The sequence below is a fragment of the Dipteris shenzhenensis genome, chromosome 27 (assembly GCF_047967505.1).
Source record: "Dipteris shenzhenensis isolate YYH24624 ecotype China chromosome 27, Dip_SZ_1.0, whole genome shotgun sequence".
NCBI classification, from domain to species: domain Eukaryota; kingdom Viridiplantae; phylum Streptophyta; class Polypodiopsida; order Gleicheniales; family Dipteridaceae; genus Dipteris; species Dipteris shenzhenensis.
In genome coordinates this window covers 11,828,432-11,848,307 of record NC_141622.1, presented here as the reverse complement: position 1 = coordinate 11,848,307, position 19,876 = coordinate 11,828,432, and the positions used below count along the sequence as shown (strand labels likewise).

At 40.7% G+C, this 19,876-nt stretch overlaps 1 protein-coding gene across 1 annotated transcript; it reads right to left on the bottom strand.

Moving 5' to 3' along the window:
- Nucleotides 1–2,940: 2,940 nt before the first annotated feature.
- LOC147883864 (uncharacterized) lies at nucleotides 2,941–4,806 on the bottom strand. The gene is made up of 3 exons (XM_087398670.1): nucleotides 4,783–4,806; nucleotides 4,023–4,556; nucleotides 2,941–3,920 (listed from the first exon to the last, which is right to left on the bottom strand). Exons 2-3 carry the CDS (start codon nucleotides 4,401–4,403, stop codon nucleotides 3,249–3,251), a joined length of 1,053 nt encoding a protein of 350 aa, XP_087254796.1. The 5' UTR covers nucleotides 4,404–4,556; nucleotides 4,783–4,806; the 3' UTR covers nucleotides 2,941–3,248.
- Between the last annotated feature and the right edge of the window lie 15,070 nt (nucleotides 4,807–19,876).

Here is a 19,876-nt window from a genome sequence, read left to right as displayed (position 1 = left end):
TAGCCATATATCAAAACTACAGATACCTAACTGTATTTTTTAAGAATTTGAAATTTCTATACTCCTCAAAAAATCTTTGTAAAAACTTTTCTTGCATCCAAATAATCCATAATGATGTGTTTGCCTCTATTTTAACGCTCACTCTTTACGTGCATAAAAGGAGGGGCACCACATGGCATTGTCCTTGAAACATATAGTGTGTGACCGAGAGAGAAATATTATATGTGCACTAAGAGAGAAAGAGTAATATATATATATATATATAAAGAGAGAGAGAGAGGGGGGGGATTTTTTGTGCGAATCTCGATGAATCAACTAAGCATAGAGCAGCGATGGGCCTTGAAATCAAAGACATTTTAAGATCCCACCTTGAGACCCAGCAAAGCAGGTCTCTAATCCATCATAGACAGGTCATGCTACTTGCTCCCACCATCTCTTGCTACTCACTCCCACCCTCTCTTGCTCCCTTTCTTTGTGCCCCGTGCCAGCCGCCACAAAACAAACACCCCTAATGTCAGAGACAGTTTTGATATCTCTCCTTTGGTAAATTTCAAACATGAGGATTGAATTGAGACCAGCCGCAGAACGAACACCCCTCACGTTGGAGGCAGCTTTGCTATCTCTCCTTTGGTAAATTTCAAACATGAGGATTGAATTGAGACCAGTTTAAATCCTTTGAAGCAATGAGGCTAAGAATTCAAATATGTGAAAGCTTAGGGCATAGAAGTAAAAGCTTTTTAAGAATGCAAATATGTGAAAGCTAATCAACTGGACTCTTCTCTACTCTTTGAATTCTAGAAATGGCCTTGGCAATGTAGATTATCTAAGGATGAAGTCCATAGGCCTTAAGGAGGTGCTAAGGATGCCATTCTAGTCTATTAATGTGGAACATTTAATAAAAGTTGTAAGGTAAGGCTTGATGTTATGGAAGGAATCTCACTCGCATCTTATATTACTTATTGCTAATTCGTTTCGAGCCACCACTGGAGTGATGCTCTCTCTACCATCGATTTTGCCTCAAAATAATGCTCTTTGAAGCTGCTTCAGATTTCATTACTCTAACAATGCATCCTATATTTTCTCTTCTTCCTCATGATGCAACATGCTTTAGTGGTCTTTCTGAATTTTAATTTTGGCGGGCGATCTTGATGAATTTCATGAGAGAACTTTCTTGCTATGGTTGACTATAGTCACAATGGGATTGGACATTGTAATGGTGATTAACCAATTGTGCACACGCATGCACATACACATACTCACACACATAAACATAGACATGCACATGTATAGTAACACCACGTGCACACATACATAGAGATGTACTCACTGACATATGTCCAAATAATCAACACTTACACATGTTAAATACATTTTGCATCTTGATTGCTTATTCTCCTTCCGTATTTATTTTCTATTCTTGCTCCCATTGGATGATAATGGCTTTGCCCTAAACATGATGAATTTCTTGCATCCGATAGAATAGAAAAGTGAGCTTGAATCCCATGATTACTACTTGAGGCATTCAAAATGCTACAAAACCATGATGCATAACACATTAATCTTCCAAGCATTTGAGAGGAATAAAGGTCGCAATAAGTACTTCAAAATTTTTCTTCCTTTATTTCCTAAGTAGCACCACAATGAGATTGATACTAAATTTTGGGCTCACAACTAACAAACTGAAGAGATGGAGGGGTCTTGAAATTTGAAATTTTATTTTCTTAAAATTATGACCCCACCTTGAAACCCAACGGAGCGGGTCTCTAACCCATCGTAGATGGGTCATGCTACTCGTAGTATTTTGGAAGGAATGTTTCCAAGGCTCTCATCCTGACTCACTCTCATGATGTGAATGTGTCTCATATGCTTGCACTTCTTGAAAGAACGTCCTCATTCTGACTCAACTCGTAGCAAATGTTGGTCGCATGTGCACCTTGCTTAGTATAGTGGAGATATAGAAGTGTATGTTTCTTAGAAGATGACAAAGATTAAAACGATTTGCTTAAGATACTTGAGTGATCATAACTTGGAGGCACAAGTACTACGATGAAAGAAAACCGCACAACATTCATTCAAAGTCAATACTAGGGGGAACAAGATTCAACGTTACAGATTCCTAGAATACAAATTATGTAACGTTTACCGGGCATAAAAGGGTCAAGACAACCAAGCACTTTCCAACGCTTAGGTATACGCATTAATTCTTCAGAATCAAAAACCACAAACATTCTAAACCAATATATGCGCATGAAAGCGCAGGACATGATTCACATCGAAAAAGTAATTTACATGAGCTCAGGCCGAATAGCAATCTACTGGGATCATGCTGAAAGAAAATTCTAAGCGAACTTAACTGTTCACTCACTTTGAGACTGGGGGTGCAAGAAGATCAGATTAGCTCGATCTGGGGAAAGAGGAACCCAGCAGCAAGTGTTGCAACAGAGTTGTTCAAACAAGCGTGACAATTTTGCTGATGGGCAGAGCAAAGAGATATCACGCAGGAGTTGTTACAACAGATCATGTAGATTTGCTGATAGTGATGAGAGCAGAGGTCTTGCAAAGAAGAATCAGGTAGGTTGGCAGGTAGTGAGAGTATGACTGCAGTCAGAGAAATTGCAGGTGAACGCTCAAGCACTCATGCGGACGGTGGGTGAGGGTGATGGAGAGATGAGAAAAGGTAGCGAAGAAAGTGCATTAGGAATGATTTCCAACAAGAAGGTGCAGGAAAGGCGAGTCAAACAGAGGCATTGGATAGGCGAGCTTGAATATGGAGGTTATGGCTATAGAGGCTGATGAGCTGCAAGGGCTTGGGTTCTGGCTATGGCTATGGAGGCTCCTGAGCTGCAAGGGCTTGTGTTGTGGCAATGGTTATCGAGGCTGATGAACTGCAAGGGCTTGGGTTCTGGCTATGGCTATGGAGGCTAGCTACAAGGCCTGGTGTTGTGGCTATGGCTATGGAGGCTAATGAGCTACAAGGCCTGGTGTTGAAGCTATGGCTAAGGAGGCTGATGAGCTGCAAGGGATTGTGTTGTGGCTATGGTTATGGAAGCTGATGAGCTGCAAGGGCTCAGGTGGTGGCTATGGCAAAGGAGGCTGATGAGCGGTACTGTGGCTATGGCTATGGAGGCTGATGAGCTGCAAGGGCTTATGTTGTGGCGATGGCAATGGAGGCTGATGAGCTACAAGGGCTTGTGATGTGGGTACGGCTATGGAGGCTGATGAGCTAAGTGTAAGGTCGTGTGTTGTGGCTATGGCGATGGAGGCTGATGAGCGACAAGGTCTTGTGTTGTGGCTATGGCGATGGAGGCTGATGAGCGACAGGGTCTTGTGTTGTGGCGATGGCTATGGAGGCTGAGGAGCCGAAAGGGTGAGGGTTGTGATTTCTTGGAGGTGAGGATGGGCAAAGCATACCACCAGCATAGTAAGGAGAGAAGGGCTGCAGCTTGTCCCAAGAGGAGACCGCCCAACACCACCGCCACCCCCACTCCCATCAACCATCTCCCCCTCGAACTTCCTCTTGATGACCTCTCCTCCTCCTCCCTTTCTCTCCTCTCCATCACCAACGACTTCGACTTCTCCACCACCTTCTTCTTCTTCTTCATATCCCTTCCTTGCCCTCCCCTCGAATCCCTCGGCGTGCTTGGTGCTGACCGCACTTCCTGCTTGCTCCAACCCTCCCTCACAACCCTCGACTTCATCCCCCCCCCTTGCTTCGTCAGATCGCCCACTTGCATCCTTCCTTCTCTCGCCCTCGAATCGCTTGTAGACCTCGCAGCCATGCTCAATAGATCATCATTCGATTTCATTTCCGCCTCTCGGGAGTATTTGAGCTCGGCCACTGCTGCCCACCCCGTGCCTCGCGCTCCTACTTCCCCAGCATCTCGCGGCGATAAGCTCCTGGTCGCCAATATACCGTTTGCCTACCATTTCCGCATCAGAGCAACTCGTCATTAAAGCACTGGAAGAAACCTCCTCCCGAAAGCGCAAACAATCACGCTGCCTTCACCAAACATTAGCCATACCTGATCAATTCTGTCTCTGGCATCCTTTTCCGCGCCATTTGTTGCAATCTGCTCCTTTTCTGCGGGATTCGTAGCTATGTCAACCGAGGCTGGAGCAGCGACAGCCAAGGACCCAACCTTCATTTCGGATGTAATCGGAGCCGGCGTAGTGCTCGATACAACTTTCTTTTTCTTTGATCCCGGCACGATGATAGGAATCCAGTTCCTGTGTGATCCCAGCGCAAATCCTAGCACAGTCGCTGGTGCACTGAGCTGGGCAGCCAGCGACTCTCTTTTCTGTGCGAGTTCGGCCGATAGAGCAGCGAACTTATCCACTCCACGGCCCGCGTAGGGGTTCAAGGACTTCTTGGAAGCCTTACGAAGCCGGCTGATGAAGAACATGGCCGCGTTCTCTAGAACCTCTTATACCAGAGACATCGACGCTCTGAGCGGCCAACGACGAATGATCTGTCACTCGTTTCTGATAGCCGGCAATGCTGTGGATTGTTGCCCGCCGGCAGACGGCGTACTCACCTGCAGTCGTGCAGCCTGCTTCTGCAAATGCAAAACAAGATTTCGGAGCTCAAGCTTGCAAATTTCTATGAAACTTTGATCCAATGGAATTAACTTCAAATTTGGGAGCTCAAGCCTGCAAATTTCCATGGAACTTTGAGCGGAGCTCAAGCTTGCAGCCAGCTCCTGTGCAAAGCAAGATTTCGGAGCGCAAGCTTGCAAATTTCCATGGAAGGGTGATCCGCAGGAAAGCTCCAATGGAACTTACAAATTTCGGAGATGAAGCTTGCAAATTTCCATGGAACTGCGTGCAAATTTCCACTGGAACATTGATCTGCAGGAGAGGTCGAAAGCTGTTTGATTTGATGATCTTTTAAAGAGCTGGCTCACGCATCTGCAATGCAACGGATGCTCATCGGCAGGACAAGTGTGGGCATATTGAATAGATTACACTTGAAAGTTGAGAGCCGGCCTTTGACAAAATACAATGATGGATATCCCAAGATTCTCCCGATAACACAACAATCAGAATCTATGGAGCTTCACTCCGAATCCTCTAAGAGCTTGTGCACACGCCGCCTCTTAAGCCCTCGTTCTGAATACCCGCCCCCCAGAAATGAGTCTCCACTTGGGCATTTTGACGGTCATGCCATTTTAGTTGGTTGGAGGCAATCCTGTTGTTTGCACGTTTCTTTGTTCGCACTGCCCCGCTAGGGGTAGCCTATCGTAGCAACTAGAAACATGCCATTTCAGCCACCTGTCTATGGCGGACGTCCTAAATGATTTTAACCTTAGAAAAGTAGAGTTTGTCCGGCCCTCTCTCCCTCTACTTAGTCTCACCTCGCTCCTTGTCTCCCTCTCCTCTCAATTCTCTCCTTGTGAGCAAGTTTGTGCGCCTGGCATCCTATGCCTCTTGTTGACGTGAACCTGTTGTAGGGTTTTTTGCTAGCGATGGGCAAGGAGAACCATTGCTCACCACTATCAACAAATATTGCTTGAGCATTGAGATTCGTCGGGCTTGGAAGCACTGCAATTGTGGCCAATCTATGCAATGTTCAAGGATCGCACTTAAAGGCTTAGAGCTAGCTGATAGCTTGGTAGAATGCTAGAAACTATTCTTTTGAAAGCTTTCCAAGGGGATGAAAGCTTGGAAGGCTCGATCAGGGAGCTACTAGCTTTCGTGAATTTACGCAGAACAAGGGTGTTGCATATCCGAGTCTTGCCAGATGGAAACTCTTTTGAGGAGGTGAGAAAATGCTTTTGAATTCAATTTATGGATGCCTTTCATTGACCACTTGGGTGTTAAGGGCTGGGTTGACGTTGCTACAGCTAAAAGCGATATTAAGGTCTTTATTGGAGGAGTTGCCTACCAATACGCTGGGTCGAGGTTGCTATAGCTAAAAGCGACCCTGGTCTATCACAGTCTACACTCCAAGAGTTGCCTTTCCTCAAGATCAATTAGATCTAGAGCATAGGTGGCATGCGAGGGCTACAAGGTTGTGGGGGCCACCCACTTCGTGAAGTTTTCCTATGGAAGGTGTTCTTCCAATTCTTTCCTCTTTGGGGCAAGCTCTTGAAGTTCTTCAATCTAGAATCTCTCTCTCGTCTTTTTTTTCATGCCCTATGGGTAGGAGTTTGGCTAAAGGTGCAAGCAACCTTAAGGAGGGTCGGGTTGTGGCATCAGGTTACACTGCAGAGTCATGTTAGGCCTTGCTTGGTGGGAGATGTGGTGGGATTTCCCTCTTCTTTATACTGTGTCTGGCAAATGGTTAGAGTGGAGTTTTATACTCCATGTGGTCCTCTTGTAGTTTAATCATGTTTTAGAATACAAAGAGGAGTGTAAGTGATGATCCCTATGTTAGAGTGGGGTTGAGGAGCTATGAGTTGGACATGATAGGGAAGTTCTGCATAGGGATATTCAAAGAGGTAGTATCTCATAGTTTGGTCCCCCAACATTGTATCACATTAACATTCTCACTCGATACAAAAATCCCAGATATATGCTCTCTCTTATGAAAGATGCATATCACATTAATTGCAAAGAGATTTCATATAAGTAGAAGCATAGCATAGATGTGAAGTTTCACTAAACCACCTACTCTTTGGACATTCTCTTGACTAATGAATTCATTTTATTATTGTATGCATATTTATCCTCCTCCATTCATTATTCTCTTGAATAATGAATTTGTTCCATTATTGTATGCATATTTATCCTCCTCCTCCCTGTTCATAACCTGATGCTAAAGTACAACACACAATGTAAGTCAAATGCATGCAATTCCAAAGCATTATTACGTTCTACAAGATTGTGTTTGAGAACTTACAAATTATGCATGGAATCGAGCCTTTCCACTTCAATCCAAGTGGAATTCTCCATCCTCTTTGCAATAGCATTACGCTTTGCAAGTTTGGCATCTTCTTGAATTTAGACTTGGCTTTCTTTGAATCACCCTTGCCACATTTTGGACAACATTCATGAGTTATCGAATGCATGGTCCTCATCAACCCTTGGAAACTTAGCACCAATGATATTTTGGTCAGGGGAATCTTGATGTGGAGCATAGTGCATAGTTGGCACATATGATTAATGACAACCTTACCCTTATATCCATCATTATTATTTTTTAATCATCAATAGTGTGTGGATTAGTTTAAACCTACATTTCGGTCTCACTCCCACCACTCATGTGACACCCCAAAGTCAACTCTCTCACTGTTGTGCCCTCACAAAGCGGCAAAAACAGTGTTTAATACTTGATCGACAATGCAAAGCCTATCCGATGGGCACAATACTTTGCACGCGCCTCAACATAGGTGGTATTTACTTGCATGCAAAGTGGCACACCCATCCCATAAGTTCTTGTTTGTATAACACACCTGAGAGCACGCTTTTTTATGGTTGTGCATAACACTAGGGGGAAAATAGTGCATGATGAGTGATCGACCATGCAAAGCATATCTGATGGGCACAATATGTTGCACGCACCTCAACCTAGGTGGGATTGAGTTACATGCAATGTGGTGCACCAATCTGTTAAGTACTTGTTGGAATTGGACGATAGAGATAGAGGCTCCTTTGCTCAATCTTTGGCCCTCACACAATTGTGCCCTCATAAAGCCACTATGTTGGGAGATAGAGATAGAGGCTCATTTGCTCAATCTTTGGCTCCTTTTCCTCTCCATTGCAACCTCTTGCACGAGCCTCTGTATTAAGCTTGAATAGTGTTCAACATGCTCATTCATTCATCTAGTCATGCATTCATGATCTGCCTTCATTTTGGTGTTGTGAGGCAGATTGTCATTTTCAACCTACCCAATGCCTGTGTTTTAATGAATAGAAAAATGCACGAAAACTAAACAGACATTTGGTTGATATAATGGAAAGAGAGAGGTGCTGAAGACAACGGAATGATTAGAATCTTCTTTGTATTACTTAGAAAATACCTATGCAGAGGACATACAATCCTCTCGCTAGACGAACACAATACACTCACTAGTACTTACTATAACAATTAGATGACCCTATCTATATCTCATCCCTTCTCGTATATACAACTCCCTCTGATAGGGTGTGGCGAGTACCACACATGCGCATCTACATTTTTGACAATAGCTACCCGTTAGCAGGGTCGATGCCACTTAACGGTAGCAATGAAATCCTTCTGACAAGGTGGCCCTCCATCACTCAACTTGATGCATTAAAATAACGACACTATCTCACTTCAATCCACACAATGTTGACTTGAGCGAATGGATTGCCCCTTGCTTTAGTGTGTGCTAAGATGGTTGCAATGAATAGACAAATGCAAGGCAAGTAAACAAGAACACTCTGTTAAATATTTTTGGACTTCCTCATTTCATTTGAACTTTTTTTAAAATGGTGGTCACCTCCACACAATATCCACTTGATAAACCCCAAAGTTGGATGAATTTGCAATAGTACATGGGTTACCTCCACACAAATATGGCCTAATAAAGCTAAAAATCTAGCAAAGTTGTAAGTGGTGACCTCCACTCAATAATGATCTAGTAAAGTCCAAAATTGGTTCAATTACAACACTATGTACGTCATATCTTTACCTTTGTTTAGCATTTAATAGTGGAAATATGATAATATATGCATAGAGTTCGTTGAATTGAGCATATAGGTGGTGTAAAGATACACCATTTGTTCCAAACATATATTAGGTGGTGTAAAGATACACAAATTGTGTTGAACTGTAGCAACCACATGAGAAGACTGGGTGAACATGGCCAAGGTGAAAACACGAGAAGACAATGGCACATGAGAAAGGAAGCAAGAACCAATGCGGGAGTGGAGAGAAACCATTAAGCACACCAAGAGCCTCAAGAAGGAGGTGGTAGAAAATGGCATCGAGAATAGGAAAATGAATCGACTTGGGTAGGAGGGCGATACTGATGTTGTAAGGGCTAGCTTGCATGACCCAGAGAGCTAGAGCCAAAAGGAGACATCAAGCTTTAGTTGTCTTTTGTGCGAATATGCTAGTTGAGTGAGGTGCACATACACGCAGAAAGAGCACTGAGCACACATCTATGAGGTGCTTGTAATCGTTCCTAGAGCCCCCTACTTCCCTAATACAACTTAGTATTCCTTCATCATCTAGCCTATTTGTTTAATGCTCATCCCTCTCTACATCTCTATAAATTACGACCACACTATAGCAAGCGCCTAGTTTAGTGGTTCTCGACTTTCCCATACCTCATAGCATCGGTAGTAGCACTTGGTGCATAGGATATAATAGGTTGCAATAACTAATACCTGAGTAGACCTTTGTCGATCATTGCGGGACCTGCAATAAAGAGTGGTGTAAGTTGAGTGGAGTGAGCATAGAAGCTTCTAGCCATGAGAGCACACTTAATGAGTAATAAGGAATCATGGTGACAAGGTACGATACTGTGCCAAGTGCATGGACTAATATTCTACTTCAAAACAATGATATGATTATTATAGCTTCATAGACCTTATGCATCTATAGGTATCTGACAAAAGAGTGCAAATAAGTAGTCATTACAACTCAAAGCCATAGCCATTTGCCATCAAAGGTTTTTTGCCCAACAAGAAGAGCATGTTAGGAAAGGAGTAATGGAATGGTGGAACTTGGACCCTAGAATGGATGACGAAACGCCAAGAGCAGGATTAGAGGATGGAATCAAACAAAATAGAGCACGAGGTATAAGTGGGCGCATCCCAACGAGATTAAGAGGCACTTCAGTCATCTATCATGTCGAGACTAGGAATGAGCCGATCCCTGTCTTTTGACCAAAGCAAGTAAAGGACCATTGACAAAGAGAAGGAGCCTTAAAATAGCCAAATGGTGTGGGCCTTGAGGAATCATTGTCCAAAAATGAAGGCTCTACTAATGAATACTTCTGTAAAGACTTGATATACGATCGAAGCTATGAACAGGGCAGTCCAAAAAGGCAACTAAACTTACCAATTCTGGAGTCTAGATGTGCTAAGAGGCATGGGAGGGACAAGACAAGTGAAGAAGTCTCTAGTTAAGATATGCCTCTAATCGAGAACGATGTGCAAGATTGGTTGATCCATGAAACAATATAAAGTCAAGATGCAAATCCAACCAAGAATCGCATGTAAAATTGAACATTCAAAGAAGAACTCCACAATCAAGGTGCAACAATGATTGAGAATGGATGCAAGGCTAGATGATCAAGAAAAACTCCAGAGTCAACATGCACATTCAACCAACAACAATTCACAAGATCAGATAGTCAAATACCAAAGACAAGGCATGTACATAACACCATGAGTATTGGCATGCATAAAAAATAAGCAAGGCACAGCCAAAGCAAAAGCAAAAGCATGCCCAAATTAAGAATATAGATGAGGGAAGTCAAGAAGCTTGAGAAAAGAAATTCCTCAATAGAGAAGTCTCCAAGCTATTAGAGGACTGAGAAAAGAAATTCCTCAATAGAGAAGGCTCCAAGCTATCAGAGGATGGTTCCCACAAGGCCAAAGCAAATGGGAATGAAGATTCATGGATGAGAAGCTGGCAAGGCACCATCCAGACCAATAAAGGTGAAGATTCAAGACTTAAAGCGAGTAGAAGATTGAAGACTTTAAGGGAGTGGAAGATAAATACCTATAAAGCCACATGCTGAATTTTCTCTGATTGTGCACCATCAATGGGTGTACAACTAAAGATGAGTACATGAACTACTTCCCATGCATGTTAATGAGAATGGCATATTGATGGCAAACAATACCATATCTGATATTCGCAAGATTTTATTACATGATAGAGGCTTTCATATATGATTTTTCCAAGAGGTCAATGAAGAGAATGTCACAACACAGCTCAATGATTTACAAAAGAAGGGAGAAATGGTGCAAGGCTTTGTCTTTTAGATGAGAGCTTGGATCAAGTTGCCAGATGACAAAAAAATGAATGTGTGGCTATGGAGCGGGATGCTAATGTGCATTGGAGATAATAAGAACCTATGAGAATCTCCTCAATAGAGTCATCACTGTAGATAAGAGTAGCATAGTCATTCAAAGCAAAAGAAGAAGATTGAGGTGAGCAAGGACAATGGTAGCTCATCTCCAACAAGGAAGAAAGAAGTGCTAACACCACAGATCAAGAAAGTGTTGCAAGAAGTAGGCATCCAAGGAAGAGAGATATTTGCATATTGTCTTGTTGAGTCTGATTACACAGTGACGCCCATGTTTTGAGGCATCCCAAGTCCTATTTTCACAAGTGGTCATTGTCGTGGGGCCGTGATTTCTTGGATATACCTTATGCAGATCACTCTGGTTGCAGTCTGTGCCATGTGCGCTGATTTGTGGTTTGCATTAGGTTGCATTGTATGCTTTACAGGCCATTTGGATGCATTGCGATCCTTGTTGGATGCGCCGATAGGCCTAGATTGCCTTGTGGGATGCTTTATTGATGGATGTTTAGCACACAGATGCTATTTTATGCTGAGGAAAGCTTCGACACATTGCAGTTGATGCACTCATAGTGCTATGCTCTCTTGGATGAGACATTATTGATGCTTATGCCCATGGGCGGTGTTTATGCTTGAGGCATTTGGCTCTTATTGGCATTGGATTTGCCATTATTTTGTCATTGCAGGTTGACACTTTTTTTTGGGACAGATTTGCTCATATGGATGCATAGTATATGCACATGAGTCAACAAATGCATTTTGATTCTGCCTTGAGTTTTGGTGACACTATTCTTCATTAAGGCAGACATATTTGGGTGCACTAGGTATTTGGTGTGATTTCTCTCTTGCAGCTACTAACATTTGGGATTTTATTTCATTTGCATCATGGCATCCTCTTCCATGTTTGAAAATGAATTTTTTAGCATTAAAATTTTTCATGGGACAAAATTTTCTTTGTGGAAAGAATAGATAAGGGATGTGCTTATTCAAAAGAAGCAAATTATACCCTTGGCAGGGATTGGAGATAAGCCTACATATATGTCTGTGGATGATTAGAATGAGTTGGATGCAGTAGCAAAGTCTATTGTTAGACTTCATCTTGCAGAGTTAGTTTATTTCATAGTAGTAAATGAGCAGACTAGGGAAGATTTATGGAAGAAATTATGTGCCACTTATGAGAAGGAAACTGCCTCTAATAAATCTTACCTCATGAAGAGGTTGTTTGAGCTGCAGATGAAGGAAGGGGTCTCTATTGCTTCTCACTTAAATGAATTCAATATTATTTTTAGCCAACTTCAAGCTCATAAGATGAATTTTGATGCGGAGACTAAGGCAATATTCCTCTTGTGTTCATTGCCATCCTCATGGAATACCTTCCATACAATTGTCGGTAACTCTACACCTAGTGGAGTACTAAAGTTTGATGATGTTGTGGGTAGCTTGTCGGCCAAGGAGATTAGACGAAAGTCTATGGATGGCAACAAGAAGGATGCTGCCTTAAATGTGCAAAGGGGTAGATCATAGTTTAGGGGGAAGTACCAAGAAAGAGGGAAGTCTCGTAGCAAATCCAGGGCACGGAACATTGAGTGTTACCACTGTGGCAAGAAGGGCCACATGAAAAAGGATGGCTAGAAGCTGAAAAGAGAGAGAAAGGATAACAAAAAGAATGCAAATTGGGGTGCAAATAAGAAGGAAGAGAGACCCAAGGAGGACAAAGGAAAAATGAAGATCGAGGAGATTAATGCAGCCACTGATAATAGTGCCAATGGCATTCTCTTCATGTCTAGTCTACCTACATACTTGCTTATCACTTCAGATGATGCATATTCCCAAGATTAGATTTTGGATTCTGGTGCTTCATTCCATGTTACTCCCCATTAGGGAATGGTTCTCCATTTATGACAGTGGAAAGACAAGTTGTGTGTATCTTGGAAATAACTATGCATGTGACATAGTGGGAGCAGGTGACATAAAGTTTTCTTTTGCAAATGGGTTTGCATTTGTTTTGAAAAATGTGAGACATGTGCCTAAGTTGACCAAGAGTCTCATTTCAGTGGGTCAGCTAGATGATGCTGGTTTTCAGACCACTTTTGGCTTTCAAAGTTGGAAAATTCAGAAGGGCTCTATGGTTTTGGTTAGAGGGACTTTGTATCCCTTACATGTATCAAGGGTGTCTAATCATGTTGTTGCAATAACCGAGCAGCCTAGTACTTCTTTGTGGCATTGCCAATTGGGGCACATGAGGCAAAATTGAATGAAACTCTTATGCCGTTTGGGTTATGTACCGCATTTGAGTTTTTCTGACTTTGAATTTTGTGAGCATTGTCTATATGCGAAGAAAACTTAATCAGCCCATAAAAGAAGGGCAAAGAAAGATCTTGAAAGGATTGATTTGGTACATTCAGACATACGTGATCCCATGCCTACACGGTCATTAGGCGGGCTGAATACTATGTGACATTCATTGATGATGTAACTAGGAAAGTATGGGCTTATGATATAGCTTGAAAGAGCGATGTGTTTCAGGTATTTGAGAAATGGATGGCTTTGGCAAAAAATCAGTCAAGTAAACGCTTAAATGCCTACGGACTAACAATGATGGAGAGTATCTCTCTCATGACTTTCAGCTTTTTTGTGATACACATGGGATTAAGAGGGAGCTCACATACCCTCATACTCTAGAAACAAATCTAGTTGCAAAATAGATGAACTGCACCATTCAGGAAAGGTTGTAATGTATGCTTTCCAATGCAAGTGTTTCTGGTGGTTTTTGGGCTAATGTAATGAAGACTGCAGTGCATGTGATCAATAGATCACCTAGTAAGAGTTTGGATGGTGGTATTCTTGAAGAGGCATGGAGTGGCAAGAAGCCCTCTTACTCTCATTTGCATATATTTGGGTGTGAGGCATATGCACATGTGCCAAAAGAGCTTCAAAAAAAGCTAGATCCTAAGTCTAGGAAATGCATCTTTTTGGGTTATGGTGAAAGTGGAGAGAGGGGCTATCGTCTCTGGGATATAGAAGCAAAGAAGATCATATGAAGCCATGATGTGGTCTTCAATGAGAATAATATGCGTAAGACACCCATGAGGGATGTGGAAATGAGGAGAATCACTTTCTAGGATGTGAATCCACCCGCATATGTTGATAGACAACAAGCTGTCCATGCGCTAAATGTGTAGGAAATGGTGCCCCCAAGTACTCGTACAGGTACACAATCGAGGGAAGATGATGGATCATCTATTGGTGGAAATGATGAGCCAAATGTGGCTGATATGCAGGCAGGACAACAAGCTGAAATGCTCTTGAGAGGATCATCTAGAGTGTCTAGACTGCCTGAGAGATTTGTTGTAGAAGAAGTCTATGTGATGTTTACTAATTACGGGGAGCCTTCTTTTTTTTTTGGCAGAAAAAGTTTTGTTCTATAAGAATATCATCATAATTGCGAGGAGCCTTCTTGCTACAAAGAGGCTATGATGTGCAAGGATCAGTGCAAGTGGGAGTGTGCTATGCAATCAAGATGAATTCACTCATGAAAAATAAGACTTGGGACTTGGTTTCTTTGCCACATGGAAAGATAGCATTGCCATGTAAATGGGTCTACAAGATGAAGGTCGCAGTTGATGATGTGCCTAAGTACAAGGCCCGTTTGATTACTAAAGAGTTCAAGCAAGAGAAGGATGTGGACTTTGATTTGATCTTCTCTCCGGTTGTGAAGATGACCACACTTAGATGCGTACTTAAACTTGTGGCAGTAGAGGATATGGAGCTTATGCAAATGGATGTCAAGACAACTTTCTTGCATGGGGACCTACATGAGGAAATTTACATGGTACAATCGAAAGGCTTTGAAGAAAAGGGCAAAGAGAATTTGGTTTGCAAGATGAAAAAGAGTCTCTATGGCCTTAAGTGCTTGCCTAGAGAATGGTATCAGAAGTTTGATGCTTTCATGCGGTCCCAGGGTTTCAAAAGAAGTAAGATTGATCTCCAGTCATGAGATCCGCTGATTGGGACTGACTTTGGCATGATCCAAAAGTCGAAACACCTACACCTGGCATGCAACGTCTTTAAATATTTTACACTCTTCCTTATTGGAGGCATCATAAAATGACAAATTTGCTGGACCCAATGCATTTATTCAAAAATGTGTCAAAAAATTTATGGAAACATATGATTGGGGATAGAGATAGTCCAAAAGCATGAGAGGACTTGAAACTACCAAAAGACCCTTCTAGCCAAAACAAACCCATTCTAACAAGGTGATTTTACCAAAGGCACCATGGGTGTTGACAAAAGCAGAAAAACCCCAACCATGTACATGCATAACTTAAAGGGTGCCTTTACTTAGAAAGGAAAACTAAGTGGTCTAAAGTCGCATGATTGGCACAAAATGATACAGGTAACCTTATTTCCATGAACTTGATTTGTAAAAAAAAAAGAACTCTTGTTTCAATTTTGCTAACACATGATTTTTACTATAGTATGCACTTCCAATTGCTTTGTGGGGATGCAATACTCAAGATGTGTCAAATGCCATCAACAAGCTCAATGTATCTGTGAGATATGTTAATGGGTTTGCTAGTGCATGTCTTATTTCCCTTCTCATTCCAAAATCTAGTTACATTGCTTACCAATGGATAAAGGCTGGATGACATCATCAAAAGAAATCAAGAAATCATCCATTTCAGATTTGAGAATTATGCCCATCGAAGCCGTATGTTTGATCAAAGGGGAATTTCCACCAAGTATCATAGACATCCAATTGCATCTACTTCTGCACTTGGCCAATGAAGTGCCATATCAAGGCACTTTACATAGCAGATGAATGTTTTTCTTGGAACGGTTTATGAAGGTGTTGAAAGGGTATGTAAGACAAAAGGCTAGACTAGAGGGAAACATGGAAGAAGGATGATTGGTGCAAGAGTCAGTGTTTTACTTTACGGAGTTTCTTGTACAACTCATTCCAAACATGCCTCAACTTTGGGATGATAGCGATGACCCATGGGTTGTAGGAGAGATTGGTCAAGGGAAGGGAAAGGAAAAGAAAATGAGTGTCTCCTTGCGACTCAAAGTGAACACCTTTTGTCTTTACAATTGTGGAGAAATGGATCAAACGATATGAAGCAAAAAGAGATAAAAGAGAGGAGGATAGAAAAGTGTGTCTAGGGCCAATAGAGGTAAGAAGTATCCCCTAGAGTTAACAAAAATGCCTACTAAATGCACCATTGATTGGTTAGAAGACACTCTTGAAGATGCTAGTCGAAGAGGGGAGATTGAGATAGATACGGAGGAGGAATTACATGGGATTGTGATCTAAAGGTATATAATCATGTTGCTTTTATTTACATTTTCTTGTAATCTTTTTGTTTGTATTGCTAAGGAGAATCCATTACCTTTATAGTACCATTCGTTCAATGCAATATGGGCATATGATAATCACTATAGAGTAGAGAAAATTGATGTAAAGCGCAACACATTTGATTGAGGAGTCATGGCCAAATTTTTGCAAGACGATAGAGATAGTGTGAGGGATAGAAATCTCATTGCAGGCAAAATGGATTATGTTGGAATCATACAAGATATTTTGCAAGTGAATTCAAGAAAATTTCATGTATTTATATTTGATGTGAAATGGTTCAAAGTCATCTATAGATGTGCTCAAGTTACAATCATAAAGGATCCAAGTGGGTTTTTTACCATTGGCTCAACAAAAGTTTGGGATGACCTTATTGACACATTTATGCTACCCACGCACTGCGAGCAAGTAAGCATTTTTCTTATATGGATATCATTTGTCCTTCCACTTCATTAAAGCTTGCATGAACATATCATGGATTTTTGTCTTAGGTGGTCTTCAACCTGATCGATTGGACAACAAGTGGTGGTTTGTGATTCAAGTTGCACCTAGACACTGACGTGTCTTTCAAGATGTGGAAATAGAGAATGAAATGGAAGATTAAGAAATAGATGGGTTGGAAGCTAGCAGTTTTGATAACTCCTCTACTAGAGTTTTGGAACATGAAGATATCTAGACTTCCTTAGAGGGTTTCTCGAACACTAATTTTGGGGACCTCCATCTACATGCTAAAGATATACGAGACCTGGCCACGGATGATCGAGAGGATGAGAATTATTCTCATGATGAAGATTCCAATGAAGCTTCAACAGATTAAAGGACAAAGAGAAAAATGGATACAAGATATTTTTATTTGTCAATGGATTTCATTATTGGAAGGTGTTGGGTTAAATTCACCATGTTAATGTGCTGAGTGGGTTATCGAGGCTTCAATGATGTGTATTTGTCTAGAGAGTTATATCAATGTTTTTATTGACGCTTATTTTAAAACTTTACGCTTATATGGATGAAACTATCGACGCTTATATCGATAGAGATTTTGACGTAACGCTTTCTCTCTGCTTATATCAATGAACATTTTCTTTAAAGTAAAAAGCATCGATGATGAACAACGTCAAAATGAGGCTAATGAGGCTAGTGCTCATTAGAACCATGTGTCCATAATGAGTCATACAATGGCTTCTTTATGACCATATGGTGACAATGAATCCCTTGAACTTCCATGTGTACTTTTTGCAATCTATTCACTTGTTTACGAACACGTGGTCGTAATGAGTCCTACTAGGATTCAAGGGAATTTTACACTCATTGGTTTCTTCATGAACTTTTGTTTGTAATGAGACCTAAAAGGGATTCATTACAACAATGTGGTTACGGTGAAGCTCCTACACCTTCATGTGCTTCTTTTGTAATACGTCCTTATTGATGTAATGAGCCCTCATTTATTTTGAGCTCATGGAGGTACGTTGAGCAATCCTTCTAATTGTGTAAAAGGGATTCTTTTGGATGTACTATTATTGGCTCTTTATTTTTTTTGGATTATAAATTGTAAATACTCTAGATGGGAAGCAAGAGCCACCATCGTAGATTGGACTCCATGCGACATTGCTCTCATCTCACTTCTTGACTCCCTTATCTCTCCTTTGCTTATTCCTTTTCATGTTTTCTTTGTTTTATTGATCATGATTTTAATGGTTTCTATAATTTCTGGATATGGTTAATCTCTATTCTTGTATAGAGGTATTAGATCCTGGTTACACTCTAGCCTATCTGTGAGAAATGATTGACATAATTTTCACCAATCTGATCACATAAATGTTCACAAAATATTTTTTGTGATCATTTTGACTACTTGATTGCTAGGTTTTGTCTTCATATGCAAAACTTATCGAAGATTCTTTAAAATTTGACTCTACAATTTCTATTGATAAAAACGGCCCACTCTAGCTTGTTCAAAGGGTATACACCGGTTATTTTGAGTGGGTGCATCACCATATTTCAACTCAAGGTAAGAAAGCAATGGTTGTTATTTTTAGTGTAGGTTGTCAACGAATTGGTAGAAGTAGTATTTAGATAGGAAGATGGAGAGCAAGGACAAGTGATGGCTTACTCTTAGGGCATGAGGACAAAAAAAAGGCTCATATTTACATGACTGAATGAACTTTGAAGAAAAAGTAGCATCATGGAACAAGCATGGAAGGTGTATGAAAATCACAATGGGGATGGCCTTGTCCTATGTGGAAGACCAACGCTATTTAATTTGGAAGGAATAGAGGCAGTCCTAAAAGAATTTCAAGGGAGAATGTTTTTGTGCAATTATTTTGAATCATGAGATTTACAAAGCTACTTCGACAAAGTATTTGCTCCGTGAAGGTGAAGAGCATAGTTGAGGACTCAAATCAAGGAGGAATTCAAAGCCACAAACTGGCTGAGCAATGAATTAGAAAGCATGCTGAATAGCTCTTCATGACAAAGGAGATATGCATTATTTCCTCCATATTTTCATTTTGTTTTCTTCTAGTATATTGGTTTTTGTTCTCTCTTAGAATTATTCATATAGAGACAAGAAAGAATGGCAACTTAAGGGCGATAAAGAGTGATAGATCATATTTAAATAGGATTATCTAGGTGATTGATGATTAAATGATACTTCTCCTTTAAAGATCTAAAAAAGAAACACTTCCTTGAGTTCTCAAAGGAAGATAAGGAAATACTTTCTATAGCAATTCATAATACTCATAGTTTGTTTGAGTAGATGCCAATATAGAGATCTTTAATTGTTTTAGATAATCAAATTATTACTACGTAATACGTATGGTATGCCTAATGAAATTGTTCTACTAAATTGAGCTAGATTGTGGAGAAATTAATGTGAAGAGAAGGCATATAATCACATGATTACATTTTTGCTAAGCAAGAGGGAAGGCATGATCATTTGCTGGCAAGCCTTTTGCTCTGGTAATTTCTTTACGATATTGGATTTATGGATAATGAAAAGTCATCGGTATGCTAGAGAATATCTTCTATGTATTTTCTAGCAGCTAAACAAAATATGTATTGGATCATTACTAGCTACCACATTAAATCAGAAGCTTTGATGTATGATTACAAAATGATGTACATATACCCTTCAATTGATCATAGAATAGTATATGTCACTTGTTGCTACTTGCATCATAAGGAAAAAGAATTATGCTTTGTATTAGTTATTATTTCTCAATATCATATTGCTATGGGATGGTATAGATATTGAGGAATATGGAAAATATGATGCTTAGAGCTGTACCAAAATAACATAAGCAATGAATGGATACGGTATAGTAATTTCTCTTGGTATAGGATAAGAAATAAATATAATCTCTCATAAGTTTTAAATCGACTAAATTCATTATCTCTTGATTAATAAGAGCTTATAGAGATTATTAGGCTTTGCCATGGTCACGCATGGTAAAAAAACTTTGCCATGGTCACACTTGACTAAAATAAAATCATCTCTATAGCAAGAAAAAGCTTATAGCAAGAAATTCTTGCTATAGAGATTATTTTATTTTAGTCAAGTGTGACCATGGCAAAG